Source organism: Anticarsia gemmatalis, chromosome 22 (assembly GCF_050436995.1).
Source record: "Anticarsia gemmatalis isolate Benzon Research Colony breed Stoneville strain chromosome 22, ilAntGemm2 primary, whole genome shotgun sequence".
Taxonomy (NCBI): Eukaryota; Metazoa; Arthropoda; class Insecta; order Lepidoptera; family Erebidae; genus Anticarsia; species Anticarsia gemmatalis.
Window position 1 is genome coordinate 5,217,839 of NC_134766.1, and position 13,762 is coordinate 5,231,600.

The window sequence follows — 13,762 nt, forward strand, 5'->3', positions numbered from 1 at the left end:
TAAAGCAATGGGTCATAATAACTCCACCGTATCAGAACCTAAGTTATATGTATTTCAGAAATATTTCACTTCGCGACAAAATCTTCTTTAATCTCGAAGCGAACTTTCGAAATAGTCGTTTATAAACACTGTTTCAACGGTCTTAAAGGAGAAACATGAAAAAACTTTTATTAAAATACACAAAAATAAAACATTTTTATAACTTCTATCTTACAACTACTGAGATAATTTCGCGTATTGCAAGGTTACACAGTTGGTGACATTCGGTGGTCCCCACACTAGGCAAGCCTGTATCGTGGGGCCTAGGAGATAGTTGTGAATCCATTTTTAATTATTGTTTTATTTTAACTTTATTGTTATCTTATTGTCTATATTTTATTATAATTATTAACTTATTATGTTGTGTTGTTACAGTCATGAGCCAGAAGGCGGCGGTCGGTGCGGCGAGGGCCCGCTAGCGCGCGCAATGCAGCCCGCGCCGCCGGGCGGCTCGCCCAAGCGCCACCCGCAACCGACACCACACGGTATGTACCCAATAATACCCATATTATCTTATTTATGCCCGTATACTCAAATGATACTCAATTTTAAGTGATGCTCAAAAGTATTTCTACGATGATACTTAACACATTATACTTAAGTGTAACTAAAACTTTTGTGTCGTTTAAGTATTCGGAAAATAGTTATCCAAACTTGTTTTAACTAGGTACATAGATCTAAGGCAGTTTGAGACTAGTTTAATGACTCCTGGATAAGTATGTATTACTTTAACTAATGGAATTTTGTCTATCAACTGGTAAACCTGTCGGTAAAACTATCAGAAAAATGGCGTAAAAAACTATATCTTGTTGAACAACAATCAGAGACACTACTCTACAATTTGGCAATTGCCTTTGGCACAACGTCCGCCTGTATTCAACTAACTATAAAAAGTTTAAATAAATAAATTTAAAAATATATTATTCTAGAGTCGATACAATGTCCTCAATAACTTGGTATTCCGCCGGGAACGCCGTCGACAATACTTTATAGATTTAACCGAAGCTTAAAAACAGCGATACCGGAATCAAAGTACATATTGTGCACAATCCGCTTACGTTGTGTTTGAAATCTTTTTGTTATAAAATGATGCCTTTTTGTTAAACAGGGGGTACATTTTATGCATATTTTTAAATCCTACGTTATGCAAGAGCAATAGAATAGGATGGTAAATGATAAGGTGAATTCAATTCTCAAATAAAACTATACTTACATATTTATATTAAAAATACTTGTGATCAGTAAGTAGCTAAGTACTGCTTTCGGGCCTGGTTTTGGTTTTGCCACCACGACATAAGATTTAAATAATATAGCAGGATTTAAGGGGAAGTAAGGAAAATAAATTTATTTGACTCCTAAAATGTAATTTTCGTCTAGACATTAATTATCGAAGATTATGATAAAAACCCAAAAGCTGTATGTTTTTAGAATATCCAAATTTTTATGATTATTGTCGACTATCGACAACCGGTTAGCAATCAAGAACATTTGTATAAAATCCCGAGCAGCGCCTCTAGTGAGCGGCGTAGGAACTATATTTACATTACATTATAAAAGTCAAAGTCTCTATACACGATAGTACCGACTGTAGAGAATCGCGTTATATTTTTTTATAATATACTATATTAGATTATATTATGAAAGGCCAAAGCTGTATAAAATAAAAAAACTCGCTCTACTAAGTAAAATAGTTGTTTTTCGAACATTATTATCCACTACATAAAGCAGTATTTTATCAAAGTTTCTAAACAGTTTTACGTTCATGAATACACTAGAGATTTTCCCATACTCGTCCAGTTTTTAATTAAAACTCCGCTTCAGTGTTACACGTCAAACAATGTAATTTAATGCGAGGCTCATTAACAAAGGATGTACGTAATAACACTTTATACAGAAAAATAACGAAATAAGAGAGGAAAAGAACATTTTTAAGTCACTGGCACATGCTTTACTCAACGTGGGAATGAATCCTAAGATTGTAGTTTCTTCAAATAAACACGATATGCATTTTCCGTCAGTAATGAACCACAATAGCAATCACTAATCAGAGAAGTCAGTATATCAGCCTAGCCTTTCTTCCAACAATGTTAGAGACGGCTTCCAGTCTCACCGGATGCAGCTGGATACCAGTATTTTACATAGAGCGACTGCCTATCGGACCTCCACAACCCAGTTACCTGGGTTATAACACGATACCTTTCGGTAAGACTGGTTGTCAGACTTTCGAGCTTCTGACTACTGTTAACTAATTTGATTTAAATAACAATAAATTACATGAAACATTTCTACGAAATACAGGTTACTGTAGCCCTAAACAGACACGCCTTCAATTAATTACAAAAGGTCATATAAACCCCATTAGTCAAAGCACTTACTCCATTTAGTAACGAGCTGGGCGCAGTACTAAATGACCCTGTTAGATGAATTGACAATAACGTGGCACATTCACACTGTATTTATTACTAGTAGCCTGTTTAGAAGGTAATCAATTGTTGGTGTAAATACTTTGTAATAGACTGGAGCAATTGTTATTATAAAAAAGTTACGTAAATAGTCAACGGTTACTTACAAAAAAAAAAACAAAATATGTATTGATTAGGATGATTTGTTAGATCGAATTTTACCAAATACCATCTTATACAAATAACCTCATGAAATCAATGCCTATATTTGTGACTAAGGGCAACACCAGAGAACACATTTTAAATATTGGACTTAATTAATCCTCTAATAAATTTCCGGGCGTAAGAAAAACCGACCCTAAATTGCTGTAGTATTTGTATTTTGTATGGTTATTTGCTGAACTAAATAGCTATCTACCTACGTTACGTTTTCTTAACTACCTTCCTAATTGTGGACAATGTACCCACCAAAAAAGTACTCAATACAAGTTTTTCTCACAATACCGTCCTACCTAAAACCACTGGCATAACCTCAAAGACACGTCATATTTTACGAGCCGAGCGTAACGTGTGGCGAGTCCCATAGGAGCCGACAATCACGGTGTATTGTCCAAACATTGGCGAGTAATGACCCCGTGGAGACCAGGTAACGAACTGAGACGTCTTGATGTAGGTATTATACCAGGTAGGGCATTTATGATATTGGGGAATTATGGATTGAGGTGGACAAGGTGTGGGTACAAAGAAATTGAGTTTTTTGCGGATGTATTTAGAAGAATTTAACTATGATGTGTAACGCTAAACGTGTTTTTAATCTTAAAGTATGTTTTGCGTTTACGTAAGATACTTTAAAGCGTGTTAATTTTTATTTATGTACGTCTAGAAGAATCTTACTCGCTTAAGTGATTTGAAAACGCTAGAAAAGATTATTCTGTCAAAAGATGGGCTTTATGAATGTAAGCAGTAGTTCAGAATTTCTGAAGTTGTATTCTGCAGAAGCTATGTTAACTTTAAAAATTATGATGAGAATAGAAACGAAAATCATTCAGCTTCTTCCATAAATTACAGACTACGCAATCAGCATAAAAAAGCTTTCTAAAATTTATTCTTTTTTCTGTTGGTAGGTGGGGCGGCAAGCGACCAATCCACCCTCAAAGTCCACCTTCCTAATGGAGGGTTCAACGTGGTGCGAGCGTCTGCCGACGAGGACGTGAGGTCGGTGCTGCGGCTGCTGGCTGCCAGGCTCGCCGCCGGGGATAGGGTCTACACCAGCTGCTACGCGCTCAGGGCCAAGAGACTTACTACTGGGAAGGTGAGGATACAGTACAGTCATAATAACTCGGACTTTTTTTAAGGAAACGTGTATAAGAGAAGAGTGGGAATGGAGACTTCCATTGGTTAATTTTGAGGTAGTTAGTCAACTTTTGAAGGCAGGCAGGCTTTCGGCTGTTAAAACTGTACAGATGATACTAATTGAGATGATGCTAATCTTGACTCAAAAATGGGTCCTGGCCCTCATTGGATAAGTAACCAAGTAAAGCAAAGGAATCATTTGTCTGCCACAACCTGCCTGTATTTATATTTTTTACTACCAAAAAAATGTATGATCCTTTTAACAATCTTCTAATCTTTAGAATGTACTTCAGGTATTTTTACACCCATTTCTAACATTCGTGTGTTGTGTGTCAGATCCGATGGATCCACCAGGACACGCCGGTGTCGGAGCTGCTGACCAAGTGGCCGGCGAGCGAGTGGCGGCTGGAGCTGCGCGTGCGCTACCTGCCCGCCAACCTGCGCGACCTGTGCGACGCCGACCGAGTCACCTTCCATTATTATTATGATCAGGTAATACCGTAACACGAGAAAATCTATACTTATCTATACTTCTATACTAATATTATAAACCTGAAGAGTTTGTTTGATTGTTTGTTTGTTTGTTTGTTTGAACGCGCTAATCTCAGGAACTACTGGTCCGATTTGAAAAATTCTTTCAGTGTTAAATAGTCCATTTATCGAGGAAGGTTATAGGGTATATATCATCACGCTACAACTAATAGGAACAGAGCAGCAGTAAAAAATGTTACAAAAACGGGGAACACTTCGACCCATTCTCTCTTATGTGACGCAAGCGAAGTTGCGCGGGTCAGCTAGTCAGAAATAAAACTCGTTATAAAAAAAAATTAAGCATTACATCCAGCACCTTCAGAGCTATTCAATGTTTCGATTTTAACTGGTTTCAATACTTTAAGGACAGCTTTTTTTGAAGGCATTTTTCAGGTCCATCCATGTTTTGGCACACATTAAGTTTTAAGCAGGCCTAGTCTACTGCTATTCTTCTTATATGGTGCTTTAGTATCATAAGAAACTGTCTTCGTGTCTTCTCTTTATTTCTATAATATTATTCTTTATTTTACAGGTGCGACACGACTACCTCAACGCCAATCATCCTATGGTAGACCAGGAGTTGGCGATACAAATATGTTGTTTAGAAATTAAGTAAGTACCTATCATTAAATAAGTTTATCTTCTTAGGTTTTCGCCGCAGAGAGGCTAAATTAAACTGAGACAATATGCTTATAGTTTTATATACGTTCGGAAGATCGCTCCGCCGACTATTACTAAGAAAATAGAGAATATTTATGTTTAGAAACGCCCTTAGTTCGTTTGTAAAAAATATATTGTGATGTTTCCAGATACTTCTGTAAGGATATGCAAATATCTCTGGACAAGAAGTCCAACATTGAATACTTGGAGAAGGAGTTCGGGCTGCACAAGTTCCTGCCCAAGTCCGTGCTCGAGGCCATCAAACCCAAGGTGCTCAAAAAAGCTATACAGCAACAGTTCAAAAAGGTAACGTAACTTAACTTTTACTACAATTTTTAAGTCTTGGCTTACTATGTTAATATTGCACTGGTGACGTACAGTGTACCTTTGTCTTTTGAGGTGTAGAAACGGTTATTTCATATAATAATAATGTATAACTGCACTTTCTATTATAAAACCATTAAATTTAGGTTGTTATAATGCAAAATTGAGAGATAACAAACTTTATTCAAACTTTAGGCAACAGACGGTATTTGACTGCTCAATTAGTTAGGTACTTAATTGTATTGAAAATTGCGAAGATTTTAATGCTCATCAGTAATTATAACTACAACCACTTTAGCTTACGGTTAACTAGCTACTTAAATCGTAATATACAGAAACAATTAAAATATCTTGTCTACTCCATTAATTAATCTCCGAAATAATCCAGTTCAAATTCCTCCCCCAATCATTTCACAACACTTTGCCGTTCTCATCCTCCTCTTCCCATACGTGTAGGTGGCAAACCTAGCGGACACGGAGTGCATGTTGAAGTACCTCGAGACGATGCACACGCACTACGGCTACGACCGCGAGACGTTCACGGGCGCGCTCGGCAGCGGCTGGGCTATACCCGTCGAGCTGGCCATCGGACCTGATATTGGTATGCTAATTTAAACTCATTTTTTATTCGGTAGCCAATAGACTATTATTATAAGAAGATTTAGCAACTATTCGACTTATTTTTAGTTAAGCTTTTTACACAAACAATAGTCCAAAACATTATATTATTTATTGGGCTATTATAGTTTAAAGAAGACTCATGTGGGTGGTATTCAAATGATTTTTTTTTTTGGAAATAGGTCAGAAGGAAAGTCAGTATTTTTATTACACTTGTGTAAATTAAAGAAAGCCTGCTAAATTATATCACCAGTCTCGAATTTATACTAAAATCTTAAACTTTTAAGATTGATGAAATATCTACACAAGATTCATTAAACAAGAATTTCTGTTATTTTATCTGAATCTTTGAAATATTTGTACTAAAATAGTAAGGTTCCATAATAATATGTTTCTCAATTTCTTTAATAAAGTTATCATTTAAAATAAGTGTAGCACAACAAAACAATATTAACATACATCTACATTGACCACCCAGAATACTGTTTTCCCTAATTAAATTCACTAGACAGAATGATACGGCTAACTGCAATAGCGTTCAACCATGTACTGCTTCAATTTCCTTCTAACATTAATGAGATTTTTTTGGAAGAGAGCCATCTCTCAGAGATATCAGTCTAAAGGCATTTTGATAAATTGTGCTAGAAAGATTTATGTTATTTTCTTTAACACAATGATAATTACAAAAAAGTTAAATCTTAAACGAGTAGTTTGCTTGGACTTTAGTTTTCACAACATATTTCTTGTTGCTCCGCTTCTTTTAGCTGTTGCGTGATAGTTAAAGTCTAAAGTCGTCTTCAATAAATTAACTGTTCAAAACATTTTTTTTAGTTCGACCCAGTAGTTCCTGAGATTAGCCGGTTCAAACAAACAAACTTTTCAGCTTTATTGTAATTATTTATTAGTATAGATGGCGTGCAAAGCATCCGAAAAACGTATTTCTTAATACTAAACACCGTTTTTCTGCCTATCAGTCTGTCACTCACAAACCCACTGCAACTTTTGTTAATTAGAAACACGCGATGCACCGTTGTTTGACTTTTGACTAGGCTCTAATAAGGCTGTAGAATAGTGGGGAATTATCAACGCTATTTTAGGAAATAACGCTTTTTTTTTAAACAACAAGTCTACTTCATTCTGTCAGGTTTTATTATCTATCAGATAGCTTTATGAAATGAAATTTTAGACAGTTGTCTGAAAGATATTTATAAGTGGTTTAACTTGACTTTAACTGTGAAACCCTTAGCTTGGTATAAATATTTAAATATTAATGTGTTTACTTTTGTATTTGTTCTGTCAGATATATCGTACGTGTCACACAAGGCGGGCGAGCCGCCGACGTACACAAAGATCGCGTCGTTCTGCGACATCGTCGCCGTGCAGACGCTCAAGTCTAACTGCACGCAACAGTCGCAAACACAGGCATGTTACTTTATCACACATCACTCATCCAGAGCGACAGTGACGTAACTGTAAATTTTACACTACACCATTCTTAAGTTGTTATATTCCGTTGTTGTCGCCCAGTATTCGCGCGCCAAAATGGAATATTTCTGCAACGACTTTTTGCACTCTAGCGAGAATTTTCAACGGGGATTGAATAAAGGATAATTTTGGTACACTTAAGTCAATTTCTTTTTTTTTGCAGTTAAGTCACTGTCGCTCCGGATGAGTGACATGTCATTTATCTAGGAGTTAGCCACTAGGATTTGTACCAGTTTAGGGCTAAGCTATATAACTATGTAATACAAGCCAATAAAGAGATTATCTCAACGAACCTACGGGTCTTTCTTGAGATTTGGCTGCTACTTACTTATCCTTAATTTTTTTTTAAACTTACCTTACCTATTATTCAGTAGTCATTAAAATATTAAACAAAAATATGTATATGTATCTTCGTTTACATTTTCCAATGTTATTTTCAGAGCGGGTCATGCGGCAAGGCGGCGTTACAGTTAAGAGTGAAGGGTGCCACTGAAACCCTTACGATTACATGCAGCAGTGTTGAGGTAAGCTACAAAATATACTTATTCGCCAGTTTTACTGCTTCTCCAATGAGAAAATACCTATAAATATTATAATATTATATTTTTTTTGTGTTGCAGGCTGCAGAAAGTTTAGCAGATTTAGTTGATGGATATTGCCGACTGGTTACAGACTCGCAAACCTCGCTATGGAATAGAACGAGTAAGTAGACTCATTTATACATTGCAGTAAACATTCTAAAATATAGTAATACTGCTTAACACTTTCTTTATGAAAGTTTTAACCCTATATTTAATATTTCAAAATGTAATGAAAATGATAATTTCATAACAATCCTTTATTTTACAAGCAACCGTATGGAAACAGCTAAACTGTCAATGCAAAAGTAAGTTTAACATAACCTCTAAAACACCGTAAGAAACAATTTGTAAATACAATTGAACTAATATAATATGTGTTGTATTGTAGCGGAGATGAGCAGTAGTTCGTCGGAAGGCAAGACGAGCTCGTGGGAGGCGAACACGGCGACTCTGCTGTCTGAAGACTACGCGGAGATCGTGGATGATGACGCGGATTACTCCACGCCGACAGGTAACTAAAACAATTTAAATAAGTTTATTTGAGATTGCAAAACTTGTAGATAAATACCTTAACCGAGGAACACAAGCTTATTGAATAAAAAATAATAATAATTAGATTACATTATAACTAAATAGAGTTTTTGTTAAATATCTTTAAAACAAACAGAAGTTAAAACGTTACCATTGTTTCAGTTCGTGATTACGAGTTGGTACGTAATCAAATAGAACTGACGGGCATCATCGGAGAAGGACAATTTGGAGACGTACACAAAGGTAACTTTATGAGTTCACGTTACATTTATAAAGCTAAATGAAAATGAATCTCTGGAATATATGTTCAATGTACCTACATACTACATGCATAGCTTTCGAACCACCAAACTACCTAAATTGGATAATTCCTCTTTAAAATATTGTTGTTATCGTCGGGAAAAGGTTTGTAGGGGATCGATGGGATCAAAATTCCCATTTAAATGGAATCATCGGGGTTAAAATGTACTATACCCGGACGAAGTCGGGTCGTACCTAGTGCTCATATAAAATTAACGTCATATCGACAGCTTACTACAGTAATTGTGCATAAAACTGTAACAAGTTAATTTATAATAAATCTGTTTGTTCCCAAGGCACATGTCGCGTGACGTCAGCCAAGCACCCGTCGCTGCGTCGCGCGGCGGGCGCGGTGGCGTCCCCGCGCGGCGACGCCGTGCTGCCCGTCGCCGTCAAGACCTGCAAGATGGACGCCGACCTCGACACCGCCGAGAAGTTCCTGGAGGAGGCCTGTGAGTGTTACAACATTTAAGTTAATATTTTACACGAAAATACTGGTTTACAGTACTAATCAAATAGAAGTGGTTCAGTAAACTACAGCTTTAATCTAGACACGCGGCAGCGTCTCAAGCCAAGTTCAAGCAAAGGATCTGGCTGGCATAATAATATACATGTGCATTTTCGGATTAATAACACTTTTAAACATCGTAGTATGATTTTGATAGGGTGCCTCCGGATTTAAAATTTGTGTATACCGTGTAAAAGTTGAGCTCATGCTACCCGCGCCCAGTGAAAGCCCTACTGAGTCATGGACATCGTTATTACTCTAACTATGTGTTCTACAAAATTATCACCTACTTGATATTAAATTTGAAACATCTCTCTTAACGTATTTCGTTTGTGAACAGATATAATGCAGCAGTTCTCACATCCACACATAATCGGTCTAGTGGGAGTGTGCAGCTCCCCGCCTATCTGGATAGTCATGGAGCTCGCCACGCTCGGAGAAATGAGGGCCTATCTACAACAAAATGCTCACAGGTACAATATATTATTACTAATTTGCTAAGTAACAGCTGTTATCTATTTTTAATACAGTATTGAACGGAGTACGATTGAAATCAATCTATAGCTACTAATTTAATTACAAATCTTATTTTCATTGCTATAAATATTATGAACTACCATTATGTAAAAAACTACACTGACTTACTTCATTTGAATAAACTAAAAAAAAGTGTTTCGTTATTAATAATTTTACTACTCTTAAAAACAAAAAACAAGAAAGTTTCTGCAACGTAAAAAACCTAAAATACATATTTTATAATAGAATATATGTTAACAATAAGTTATACTTTGTCTGTTATATTTATTCCACACTTTTACTCTACATAATAATATAATGTCGCTGTGTTGTTACAGATTAGAAACATGTACGCTAGTGTTGTACATATACCAGTTATCAACCGCGCTGAGTTACCTCGAGAGCAAGAAGTTCGTGCACCGAGACATCGCCGCCAGGAACGTGCTCGTCTCCACACCTACTTGTGTTAAGGTTTGTTCACAACTTGATCAGTTCTATTACTCAGTGGTCAGTGCACTATATCCTGCTTGTAATCCGAGATTGTTCTGAAAAGTATGGTCATAAATATCTGAATTAATCTATCAGTTATCACAGTCTGCTGCTATTTTAACATATTACTTGCCAAAGGGTTACTTAAATTGCTGCTGTATCTCATTACTATTACGTCTGAGTACTTTTTAGCACCCAAAAACGCTCAAAATATGGTTAAGACATTCTTAGAATATAAGTTGAGAATGATTTCTTTATTTTGAGAAATTGTAATACTTACCTATTTGTTTATCATTAAAGAACGGTTCATTGGATAATAATAATTTATGAGTAATTATTAAAATGTTTCTTTTCCCCTACAGTTAGCAGACTTCGGTCTATCAAAGATGGTAGAAGACAAGTCTTACTACAAGGCGTCGCGCGGCAAACTGCCCATCAAGTGGATGGCGCCCGAGTCCATCAACTTTAGGAGATTCACCTCCGCTTCTGATGTGTGGATGTTTGGTTAGTATCTATTGAATTATATTATTAGTCCTATACGTGTTAAAATTTTAACACACTTTTTAACTCACACACCTACAGCCCTACACCTATCATTACATTCACAAGAGACTAATGCGATAGGAAGTTACAATAAAGTTTTCATTGTTACCTTTTCATAAATTTTCTATTTGTATACAAAATCTCTTATTAAATGGCTCTATAATTCGCAGGTGTATGCATGTGGGAGATCCTAATGCTTGGCGTGAAGCCGTTCAGCGGAGTGAAGAACAACGACGTGATCGGCAAGCTGGAGAACGGCGAGCGTCTGGCGCTGCCGCCGCGGTGTCCGCCGCGCCTGTACTCCGTCATGTCCCGGTGCTGGGCCTACGAGCCCAGCCAGAGACCCGCCGCGCATCAGTTGAAAGAGACTCTGTTGTGAGTTATTATTCATTTATATTTATATTTTCAATATAATCTGAGTACTATGTGAGATAAGATTTTTTATTGTCGTACTTAAGATGTTAAAACAACACTCCTCTCTTTGATATGTATCGAAAACTCATGAATATGTCGTTTTCAAAGAATGTTTATATCTGTTGTTGTCTATCTCATGAATATAAATTCCATTTTGAAATGAACCCACGATCTTCTTTACAACCACCCTAACTATTGCACCAAAATCGCTAAAACTTTACAACAAAACAAAAACTTTACAAAAAAAGAAAAACATCTTTTTAGCGGCTAAGTACTTATTAACATCTTAATTCTTACATTACTTACCTTTTTATTGATAACACAGTGAGATCCTACAAGAGGAGCGCAACTCGGCGTGGGAGACGATGCGTCGTGAGAACAGACGCGTGGCCGCCGCCAGCTTCAGTGACGAACCACCACCCAAACCACAGAGACCTAACAATAATATAGCAGGTGTGTATACAACTTTACATCTATCTTTGTATTTGTTTAAATATCTGCGGAAAATACTTACGCAATAGAAGATACGTAATTAATATTAAAAAAATTTATTTGTGGTAGTTGGCGACACGACAGCGACCCCCGCGGGCGGCAACACGGCGCAGACGTACATCGTGGCGCAGAACCCGCTGGTGCTGGCGCACCTGCTGCGGGAGAACCAGGCGCGCGCCATCCACCCGCACGCCTACACCACGCCCGCCTCGGTATTCAACACCGTCTCCGTCGACTTCGCCGACACGCTGCCCGAGACCCACGAGATAGTCGACAAAATCATCCACCCCCGCCCCGACGAAAAGATCGACATCCCCCTCCAGACCGCCCCCATCCCCGCCGCGAGCCTCCAGAAGCTCGACCCGATAGTCCCCGCCCCCACGCCCTCCTCCGAACTCCCAGACGAGACCCTCACCGTTGTCGTAGGAGCTCACGAAAGTTGCGATAATCTGTGTCAGAATATAGCTAGTATCTCGCCACACACGGACGCCGCGTCCGTCCCCGAGCCGGAGGCGACCGAGGCGTACGGAGGTGAGCCGTACGCGAGTCGCGTCCGCTCCCTGGAGCGTGCCCCGCGCGTGTTGCCGGGCGCGGGCCGCGCGGCGCCACGTGTGGGCAGCCTGGAGCGGAACGCGCGCGGCGCCAGTGTGTCGCACCGCGGCTCGCCGGTGGGCGTGGCGCCACTCGCCCGCCAGCACTCGGTGCCGGCGTCGCCCCCGCCCCGCGGACGCCGCGACCAGGACGTGGGTCAGTTCTGCGTGCAGGGCGCCCTTAACGCTCAGCTCGCCGCCAGCGTCATGAACAAGATGCGCACGCAGCCCGACCCGCCGCTTGTCGAGGAGATCTACGACTTCGGCGGCGACAACGTTAAGAGCTGCGTCGCGGTGGCGGCACAGCGGGCGATGGCGCGCCCTCAGTACCGGCCCCCCAGCATGACCGCCTCGCATCCTTCCGCTTACGGGGTCCCCGTGGCCGTCGTTCAGGGAGTTCCCTACTCACCGAAGGCTCCCCCCGGGTTCGTTCGGACGGCGAGCCCACAGCCCTATCCGGCAGGGCCGCAGAGTTTCGCCCAGCAGCCCATGGGCGTAGTCCCCCCGATGTCTTATGGGCCCCAGCAGATATATACGGCGCACAACGTGGTGGCGGGGGCACAGCCGATGATGTACCGGGCGCAGGTGGCGAGCACGCAGGCGGGGGGACAGATGGCGACGCCCGTGTACCGCCCGCCGCTGATGCAGCCGGCGGAGTCGTCGGTCATGTTCGCCTCGCGGCTGGAGTGTTCTCCGGTCGTAGCACCCGCCGTAGCGGCCGGTGTAGGACCGCCCGTAGCGGCGGTCGTAGCGTCGACTGCCAGCGTAGCGCATCCCGTGCAGGTGATTGGACTATTGTGGGCGTAGTTAGATCTCTTATACCGCATGTTATAGTAGGAACGACTGAAGTTGTGTGAGTGAGTATTAGATACATGTGTGAGTAGTAATCGTATACAAGTGTGCATGCTCGACACTACGGATAGTTTACATAAAGTACAGCGAGTGACGCCCGATGAATGTTTGAGTCAGTTGTGGGTGCGCTACTTTTACATATTTGACAGGTTGATTGATGACAATATAAATATGTTTAAATATATTTACCATATTTTGTAAATATCCTGCACATTCCCGTCACAATCCCTTTACCACGAAACTTGAGGTGTTTGTTTATAATTTGTAAATACGAAACAAAGTTTGTTATATTTTTCTTTTCTTTGGTTTATTTTTTATTTTACAGATTTTTCTTTGTGTCATTTGGGTTCTCCGGTAGAGTGTCGGTTTTTAATTTTTATTATTTTTTTATATTATTTTCATTTTGAAGTCACTTGTGGATTTATTTCTTTTATTATTAATTTTTTGTTACATTTTCACAATTGATTTCAACAATTATTTAAAACAAAGGAACTAACATTGTTGGTTTTCAAAATTATTAAAACAATTATATAA

At 39.3% G+C, this 13,762-nt stretch overlaps 1 protein-coding gene across 10 annotated transcripts in view; it reads left to right on the top strand.

Annotated features, from left to right (window-relative positions):
* The window catches only part of Fak (protein tyrosine kinase 2 Fak), a 197,170-nt gene that overhangs the window by 178,372 nt on the left and 5,036 nt on the right, over positions 1-13,762 (top strand). For 6 of the 10 annotated variants that reach the window (XM_076129596.1, XM_076129599.1, XM_076129598.1 and 3 more), the window contains 19 exons: positions 415-524; positions 3,566-3,753; positions 4,131-4,286; positions 4,858-4,937; positions 5,135-5,291; positions 5,766-5,910; positions 7,228-7,349; positions 7,853-7,936; positions 8,033-8,114; positions 8,263-8,298; positions 8,382-8,504; positions 8,687-8,767; positions 9,121-9,276; positions 9,673-9,805; positions 10,187-10,319; positions 10,700-10,841; positions 11,051-11,255; positions 11,620-11,747; positions 11,856-13,159. In XM_076129596.1, the coding sequence (XP_075985711.1) occupies positions 415-524; positions 3,566-3,753; positions 4,131-4,286; positions 4,858-4,937; positions 5,135-5,291; positions 5,766-5,910; positions 7,228-7,349; positions 7,853-7,936; positions 8,033-8,114; positions 8,263-8,298; positions 8,382-8,504; positions 8,687-8,767; positions 9,121-9,276; positions 9,673-9,805; positions 10,187-10,319; positions 10,700-10,841; positions 11,051-11,255; positions 11,620-11,747; positions 11,856-13,159 (3,565 nt within the window). Of the gene's footprint in view, positions 1-414; positions 525-2,964; positions 3,088-3,565; positions 3,754-4,130; positions 4,287-4,857; positions 4,938-5,134; positions 5,292-5,765; positions 5,911-7,227; positions 7,350-7,852; positions 7,937-8,032; positions 8,115-8,262; positions 8,299-8,381; positions 8,505-8,686; positions 8,768-9,120; positions 9,277-9,672; positions 9,806-10,186; positions 10,320-10,699; positions 10,842-11,050; positions 11,256-11,619; positions 11,748-11,855; positions 13,160-13,762 lie in introns of those variants that run through there. The other 4 variants (XM_076129601.1, XM_076129600.1, XM_076129594.1 and 1 more) reach the window with 4 other exon arrangements.